This window comes from Protomyctophum bolini (genome assembly GCF_963924005.1).
Source record: "Protomyctophum bolini genome assembly, chromosome: 9".
NCBI classification, from domain to species: domain Eukaryota; kingdom Metazoa; phylum Chordata; class Actinopteri; order Myctophiformes; family Myctophidae; genus Protomyctophum; species Protomyctophum bolini.
The window spans coordinates 30,018,798-30,028,109 of NC_137870.1; the positions used below are offsets into that span (position 1 = coordinate 30,018,798).

General features: G+C 41.1%; 1 protein-coding gene across 1 annotated transcript; it reads left to right on the forward strand.

Annotated features, from left to right (window-relative positions):
• The first annotated feature begins 1,340 nt into the window (after positions 1–1,340).
• Positions 1,341–9,030, forward strand: fhdc4 (FH2 domain containing 4). Its single transcript, XM_080771844.1, has 13 exons — positions 1,341–1,452; positions 2,181–2,583; positions 3,514–3,575; positions 4,260–4,362; positions 4,465–4,550; positions 4,648–4,748; positions 4,841–4,911; positions 5,016–5,127; positions 5,225–5,291; positions 5,386–5,503; positions 5,619–5,783; positions 5,878–7,491; positions 8,693–9,030. Exons 2-12 carry the CDS (start codon positions 2,236–2,238, stop codon positions 7,090–7,092), a joined length of 2,448 nt encoding a protein of 815 aa, XP_080627970.1. The 5' UTR covers positions 1,341–1,452; positions 2,181–2,235; the 3' UTR covers positions 7,093–7,491; positions 8,693–9,030.
• The last annotated feature ends 282 nt before the right edge of the window (positions 9,031–9,312 follow it).

Below are 9,312 nucleotides of genomic sequence, written 5' to 3' on the forward strand. Positions count from 1 at the left end.
ATGATCTGTTTGATTCGTGACTACTACCTGTAAAACAACAGGTTGTGCCCAGTCAATTGTGATTGTGTCAGTTTATCAGATATCCTCATCCTCGTGCTATTGTCATTACATTAGAATAGCCTCATCAACAATGACCATGATCGAGGATGGTGAGAGTTTGTGGCTGGAGGCAGACAACATGGAGACTGAATAAGGAGTGAACAAGATATAAGATATTAAATCTGAACCTAGCGTCAGGAAATCCATAATATAATATGATAAAATAATATAAAGGATATAATATAGGGCTGATTAGGCACGTGGATGGTGACATGACATTAATGATGATAAGGAGAACAACCCGGAGTAAACAGGCAGTAGGCTAAGAGTAAAATGATGATATGAAGACTGAAGAGTATGGTGACAATATGAATGACCATGGGCCAAAGGTCAGGAGGATATGGGACATTGACCACCACTGGGCATTAGTTTGTAAACAGATAAGACATAATATCTAACAATGGGGTCGTTAAAATTAAAATGTTTGAGAACCACTGCCCTAGAGCGGGGGTTCTCAACGTTTTTGGCTGGGGACCCCCGGAAATGCTTTGGCCATGTCTCGCAGCCCCTGCACCCCCAATACAAACTGACTGCAAAAATATCCTTAAGAGAAAATATATCATAAATAAATACGGAAACCATATATAATAATTAAGGAAAGTTTCTGCATGTATGTGTACTATGTAAACTCTTCATTTCCATTTCCCAGCCATTCAGTTGCATTTTTTTTGGGTCGCGACCCACGGGTTGAGAACCCCTGCCTAACACATATTATTAATTGTCCACTCGTCCAAGTCCTTTAAATGTTCTGATGAATTGAAAATGGTGGACCCTGTTGTAAACAAGACTCAAGTGTAATGCTTTATTATGGTGTCGTCTAGTTCTGCATGGTCCATAACTCTAATGCCATTGCAGCATTAGAGCTATATGGACCAGAGCTATAGGTGTCGTCCACAACAGTTTTTGTATTGACTTGTGCTTTCGTTTGAATTGAAATGTACCCATTCCGCATACAATCATCAATCAATCAATCAAGCAGTGAGCACAAGACACCCAAAAAAAGTCGCAACAAGTCAAAGTAAACACATTGATGTGGCCAGTGAAATGAGGAAATGAGGAAATGAGGGGATTGACGAGGTGCAACTTGTCTGGACCACTGAGCTGTATAAGAACGAGTCTGGACGCGTATGGAGAGATAGTGGTACCCAACCCTGCGGAGAAGGTGGATGACTAACTGGGCGTGTCGTGTACACAGGTGAACATTTCAACACACTTCTCTTCTCCCGACCGTAGTAGAACCAGCTAGAACGTGTCATCTATAGCTCGTGTTCCAGTCTACAGATGAGGGCAGAAGGACTTGAATTTACTAATATTTGATCTAGACGATGAGCCACTAATTAGCCGAGACAAAAGGTAAGATGATTTTGTTCTTCTGATCCGAGTCTCAAATGACAAAAATAGTGCAACACAGTGGCTATGGGCTGCTACATGTTGCTCACCCAGTAGCCTACCTACCCGGTATATGATTGTATCAACTTTATTTAGAAGAATGTAGCCTTGCCATAAAGACAAGCACCACGTTTACATGAACGACAATTACGCTATACAATACTAATACTATAATAATAATAATAATAATACAAAAGTGCTGTACAAATGAAGTGCTGTACAAGCATTGAGACAGGTGGTGTATGCTATTTTTGCTTTAGAACATTTGGTTTTGAATAAATGTCCTTCCCATCACTTTGAATTTCACTTGTTTATCATGTGTAGCCTATTATATATTTGGATCAAATTCGTATTCAGACCTGAAGATGTATTTTATGTTTATTAAAAAGAGCTTCCAGAGAGTGAAACAAAACAATATCACTTACACCACCTTTAAGACAGACAGAACATCAAGACGTGATCCTGTATAAGGACATTTGAATACAATATACAAATTTAAATTACATTTTAGTGCAAAATACATTATTAAAATACATTATTTAAAAAAAAACTGAAAAGTCTTTATGTTTAATGTACAAATAATTGAGAGTTTTAGTAGACATGCCATTTTCTGTAGGCTAAACGAAATGTTAAGTTCTGGCTGTAAGCCTATTCATCACAAATCTTTTATTTGACTGCTCAATCCCTCACAGCTGTGTGCCTGAGGCCACGATAACCTCTCATACGAAGTGGCAGCTTCACAAGAAGATGCATTCAGGTGTTCCTCCACCACCCGCTGCCCCTCTACCTCCCCCTCCACCACCACCACCACCGCCACCACCACCACCGGCCCCTGACATAGGATGCATGTCCAGGTCAGAACGCCGCAGCTCAAAGATGAGGAACTTCAACTGGGACACCATTCCTAAACACAGTGTAATGGGAAAGCACAACATCTGGACAGCCCCGAAGACTCTACAGGAATATCAGTTGGACACTGATCACATGACAGAACTGTTCAGCCACAGCCAGCCGGGACCGGGACAGCATCACAATAAGGCCCAACACCGCCAGAGTCTGCGACTACTGCATACATCCACCTCAGGATTCGAAGTGGTGAGTTGGCTATGATAAGAATATTCTCCCAAAGCAATAACACCGTCTTTATTCAGGAGTAACAGCTTGACTTTTGGCAAAAAGCAAAATAGTACACTTTGTTGGGACATTATTTCTTAACGTATGCTGTTTAACGCTAAGCATTCCTTGTGGTAGTTTCCCAAGACTAAAACATTGCAGCAAGCAAGCTCAGCTATTTAGGAGTTTAGCAAATGGATAGCCTCCTTTGGCTTACTCGTTAAACAACTATCACCCTATTGATTACAATGACTGGCACTTTGTTTATAGTGAAACTGTATATTCAACAGGGCTAAAAGGTCTACATACTATGTATTTTTTAAACCAGTTATGATGTGGAAGTAATGGGTTAATAGGTTTGCTCTAGATCTGTTCCTCTTAGATCCTTCCCCAGGAACATGGTATTTTAGAACCACACAATAAAGGGTGGAGTCTTATTATTCTTCATATCTGTTTGCCAAGGGAAAGCATTCGTCATACTGTATTATTACTTTCTGTATTCTGTATGCAAGCTATACAAGAAACTGTCTTCCCATTCTGTCTAAAGGCAATGTTTGTCTGAGAGGCTAAAGTCATTACATACAGTACTCTATTTGTAGCTTTCAGTAGTGAAACTTCTCTGTCATTATAGGTCAATAGAGATACTGAAAGTGGGATGGAATCTGTTTGATTTTAGTGGGATAAAATCAGTTTGACCTGCATGTAGGTTATCTCAATAAGCATCATTGTATTAGAAAATCGTGAGTGCCAATTTAACTGAGAATGTAAAAAAATTCAATTAAAGTGTGCTGTAACAGTAATAATTCCTCTTTGGCCAAATTACTTAAATAAAATAAAATGCAAAGTATCCATAATCTCTGGAATAATAATTGTCTGCTTAAAAGTACGACTATCTGCCTCTGTATCTTTAAGGTTACCATTCTCAGTTCAAAGAGGAGCATGAACCTCGGAATTTTCCTAAAACAGTTCAGGAGGTGAGTCAGTGTGGCAGAACTACCAATGCATGCATCGTTTTGCACTTCAAGTGTATAACACTGAATCAGGAGCACAGCTTCATTCACAGTATTTATTACAGTTAAATATCACTCATTGACATGTCTTAACAGGCTAAAATCACCTACAGTAACTAACTACACTGCAAAAACAGACCTGTCATCACTCCCTCAGCTGGGACACAGATCAACTATTGAGAAATGAAAACATGACGCCTGTTACTGTTATTTGGCAATGGCAACATATCTGACATAATTACAGTATTATTATTTCTCATGTCTGGAATGCTGCCCTCATACATATTAATATACTGTAACAACTATACACACAAATCTGAACATACAGTACTGTTGTAATAATGACACATTCGGATCGGATGTTGTGTGTGTGTTCTCATAATAGTGTTATAGTATTGTTTGTGCCTCGACTGGTTTCTTTGCTATTTACATTATATCCTGTCATCCTCTCAGTGGGTAGCGGCGTGTTGTTGCAGTTTGCTAACGGGAAGTCAGAGTTTTACATTAGGAAGTACACACAGCAGAAAAAAGTTTCCCCAGCTTAAATAAAGCCAGGGTTGTACAGGAAAAATAGTGAGTTGCAAGTGAATTTTCTATACTAGTATCTGATACATTGATGTGTATCTGTCTCTCTGTCTCCTTCCACAGGTCTGTGAGTGATATGATTGAAGACATTAATTTAGGAAACAGGCTTAAATTTGGTACAGGGAAACTGAGAGAACTGTGCAAGCTGTTGCCAGAAGAAGGAGAGGTACTAGTGTGTTATATGAAATATTTACTTGTTGCTGAAAACCAAATTCATATAACAGAATCTAAATATATATTCCTCTGTCTATATTTTCTGGGGATTCAGGTGCAAAAGCTAGCCAAGTTTAATGGCAACAAGTCAGCTCTTCCTGAAGCAGATCTATTCATGCTGATGCTGGTCAAGATTCCCAGGTGAACTAATGAAACACAGTCTGTTGTGCTTTACATAAGTGTTGCATGTCTGTTTTTTTTATTAACAGTAGGAAAACTTGATCTCTGTGTCTGTTAGCTATGAAGAGCGTCTCAACTGCTTGGTGCTCCAAGAGGAATTCTTCCCTCTCATGGAAGAAATGCATAAATTCATTAGCATTTTGACAACTGCTGGTCAAGGTATTACTTATTCTATAGTTGTAATTCATAACCACAGCGCTCAATAATCCACTTAGACCCGTCAATCATTCACAATGTGTATTTCTTCATAGAGCTGCTGGAGTGTGATGAACTCCACTCTGTTATTCGGCTGGTACTGAAGACAGGAAATTACATCAATGCTGTGAGTGACTGTTTGATGTCATTTTGACATTATACTAGTCTCAGTGTTTATTTTTTTTAATCACTTTTTGTACCTCTTTTGTTTTTATATTTGTTTGATTACAGGGTGGCTATGCAGGAAGTGCTGTTGGCTTCAGAATGACATCCCTCTTGAAATTAGTCGACACCAAAGCAAACAAACCAGGCATGAACCTCATGCATTATGTTGTAATGGCAAGTACAGTTCCTAATCAGATTGTGGTCTTTGCCTTTGAACCCATGACAATGTCTGTATAATGTGCCTTTTCAAATATTTACATATTTACAACAGCAAGCTCGGAATGCTGATGTGACCCTCCTCAAGTTTACAGAGCAACTGAAACACATTGGTCCTGCAGCAAGGTAAAATAATAATAAAATAGAATAATATTATTATTATTAAAAACACACATTTTTACTTATTTTGTAACTATATAATATTATTGTACACTCTTAGAATAAGTAAAGGTGACATTGAAGCCGAGTTTGAGAGAGAGGTGAAGAAAATACAGCAGGCTAAAACCATCACAGAAAAGCAGGAAGACCTCAAGCCACAGATGGAAGCCTTTCTAAAGGTTAGACCTTATTTTGGCCAGTCTCAGCCGAATCTGCCACATTCTGCACCTGTGTAGAATATGATGATTATACTGTAGGCCATTGTCCTAATAGTTTGGCACTGATCCCATTTAGGAGGCTGAGGCCTGTCTGGAAGAGACACAGATCTTTCTTCAGAGGCTGAACTCAGTGAGTGATTTGGTGGCAGGATACTTCTGCGAGGACCCCAGCATGTTCAAACTGGAGGAGTGTTGCACCATATTTAAATCCTTCTGTGACAAGTTTATGCGGGCCATCCAGGTAAGCCTATTCATATTTGTGTTTTCTTGAGTGGTGGACAGTCCTGTTGAAATAATCACAACTTAACCCCTAATTTATTATTATTTCCATGCAGGAAAACAAGAATCGAGAAGGAGCCGAGATGAAGAGGAAACAAAGGGAGAGATTGCAGCTTGTTGCTAAGCGGAGGTCCACTGCCACCTGCTCCACAATGGACAAGGAAATGGAGGGTGTAGCACTGGAGTCCATGCTACAAAGCATCCTTACTAGCCGCAGGTCCCGTAGAAGAGTAGAAAAGCCCTCCTCTGCTCATGGGAGCCCCACCAATGGCAGCCCCACAAATGGCAGCCTGATTGTCTCCCTTGGAGACCTCCACACTGGAGATCACCATAATCGCTCTGTGGGGGCCAGACAGGAGCGCAAAAATCTGTGGAACTCAGTTGGTGCCCTGAGCGAGAACTCTGCACAAGAGGTTGAGATCCACAACAATGAAAGTGAGATAAAAGACTGTGTTCCAGGTGCTGGGGAGTTGAAAACACATAGAAATGAAAACTGTAATGTTTACACAACCAAGAGGACCGGCAGCAGTTCGTCCTCAGGAAGACCCTCAGTAACTATTGAGAACGCCAAAGAAGAAGAACCAACTGAGGACAATTATAAGGAAGAGGTCCAAAAGTTGCGTGAGGCATCTAAGAAAGTTTTGCATTATCAGAACAGCCGAAGCAGTATCTCCTCCGTGGATCACAGTTTGGATAATCAGAAATCTCACAGTGCACTTAGCACCTCACCTCACCAACCCACCATTGACCTCGGACAGGCAAGTAGCGAGGACTCAACTAGACACAATCCTCAGCTCTCCTCTAAGACTACCATAAGCCGCCGCCATACTCTTCCTGTCCATTCTAAAGACCGGGCGAGTGTGGGAGAAGAAGATAACCAGTGGGTTCCACGTCCATGCAGACGTCAAACCCCGACTTTAAGAGATATAGGGAAGATGAAATCAGAGGATGTTGGTTTGTATTCCTCAACAAAGTTAGGTTTGACTGACCACTCTCATGACTCTGAAACCCAGAGCCAGAAATCCATACCTGGCCAGGAAGATGAGACAAATTCTTCTTTAACAGTGTTTAATGAAGACCAAGAGGGAATAACAACAGAGCCTCCATCTGCCAATCACACTAAAAGCCAGACACTACCCCCTAAGAACCCATGGTTTAAAGCTGACACATATGGATTGTTAAACTTTTTCAGACGCTCTTTTCAGACGGAAAGGAGCAAACAACCCCACAGCAGGGAAACTCTGCAGAAGGGCAGTGGTACTGTTGTATAGGCTGCTTAATAGAAAGCAAATCGATAAATGAATGTTATTTTTGTCATGTGAGGGGATGCACATACAGTATAACAGTATTATTTATATACTCATTTTAATTTTTTTTATTCATGGCTGACAGTGAGAAAGTTTGGTAGACGTAAATGAAAAAACAAGGCAGAAGCAGTGTCTGTGTTATACCACTAGATGGCAGAAAGACTATTTCTCAGAAAATTCACCATTCTATTCAATAGGTTCTTCCTCTATTGTCCAACTTGTATAGGTTTATTAATGGCAGCAAATTATTTTGATAAATAGTTCTCTCTGAATACAACAATGTTATTTTCGCAACATGACATTTAAAAGGGGTGTGTTTATGTAAACAACATTTGGGTTGGATTATACTGTCAGAGATGTGCTGTAAATGTAGATGACCACTTTTCATTGTTGCCCAAAGTGATCATCATATGTATCCGTCTGAGGTAGCCTATCTCTGAGGCACCACAGAGACAGATCTTATTATGGCATGGATCTGCAATAAGAGCCAGGCTAGCCATCTATGAGAGGCTCTATGTGTGTATTACTTTATATATTACTGTACTGGCAGGTCTTTGTTGATACAGCTATTCAGTGCTGTGCTGTTTTCTGCTCTGAATCCTAATCCTAATTTGCACACACAAACTCCAGTGTTTCTTTGGCGGTTTGACCGTGGCCTTGTGACAGGTGTTGATTGGTCAGCTACCGCCATAGCATTAAAATAAAGGCTGGATATGTGATGAAAAAAGTATGAAGGCGTACTTGCAATTTTTATTAAATTCTCTTAGCGGTAGACTGCATTTGTAGTTTAGCCGGTTACCGGTAGGCTACAGTTTGGGATGTGAAAAGACCACTAAAGGTGCGTTCAGACGTGCAGATGAAACGATGCAAAAACGCATCGCAGCATCATTTGTGGCAGCTTCATGCGTCATAGCTGCTTCGTAGCTTCATGTTGCTGGCTTCCATTGACAATGAATGGTGTGAACGCAACAGAGTTATGTTTCTATTAGCTTGGAATTCCCATTGATGATGTTATTGGTAGGCAGATTTTGGAACTGTCAAAAGCCAGCCAATGACACAGAGTGAGTAGGAAATTGCACCATCATCATCTGACAGTGTCACTGTTGCGCAGCCTAACACACACACACACACACACACACATTAACTGTTGATGATTTCGGGTGTGACAGTACAGTACAGTAGAGGGACCCCCTGGGGATCCCCACACGGTAACTGTCATTTCTCAACCATTTCGGACACGGGGCGACTCGCCGGAACCGGCCCGGCCCCCTGGGTGTTCCTGGGGGTCTGGATGTTCTGGGGAGCCCCCGGGGACCCCCACTTCGTAACTCTGTCATTTCTTGACCGTTTCGCACACGGGGCGGCTCGCCGGAACCAGGCCGGCACCCTGGGCGCGTTCCTGTAGGTCTGGAACTGGGGACCTCCACACGGAGTTGCATCACTCACTTCACACGGGTGTGATTTTTTTCAGTTGTAGTAGCTATTTTTTATAGAATATCTTGGTTATAATGAAATTGAGTTTTTTTAGGGTAACTTGTATAATTGCAATAATAATATATACCAGTATTAAGATCCCAATAAAAACAAGGCTAAACTCTGGTTATTGTGTGTGGGGAGGAATGGGGATAGATGGCGGATTAGCATGAAATAGCTCAATGCCCTGCATGCTGCCCATGCCCAATAGATGTGTCATCATCATCACCGTCCTACAATATACTGTATGTATACCCCTCTATGCTGATGGTTACTTTCAGGACAGGACCGTATTTGGTTCAACTATTGTGTGTGTTCTAAATGGGTCACTAGTGTTACAAAAGCAGCCTGCATGTCAGCAAAACCTACAAGCTTGCATGACAAAATGAATGCTGGTAATCTAATCACGTGAAGTCTGTGCAGACTGCAGAGAGCACATAATGTACCAGCCCTCACACCTGGAAGTGCATTCTAATGACACAGCCACCTTCCCTGCCTCAACCAATAACTTATTGGTTGAGGCAGGGAAGGTGGCTATAAGGCCCAGGCCCCAGACACCAATGTATAGGATTAACGAACGCATAAATGTTTATCTATCTACAGTTCTACACACTAGTTTTAGTACGGTAGTTGAGATCAGTTCTAACTACAGTACCATCACTGTAGCTCTAATGGCTGTGATATTGCAAGAATGTTGTGTACATATTACAG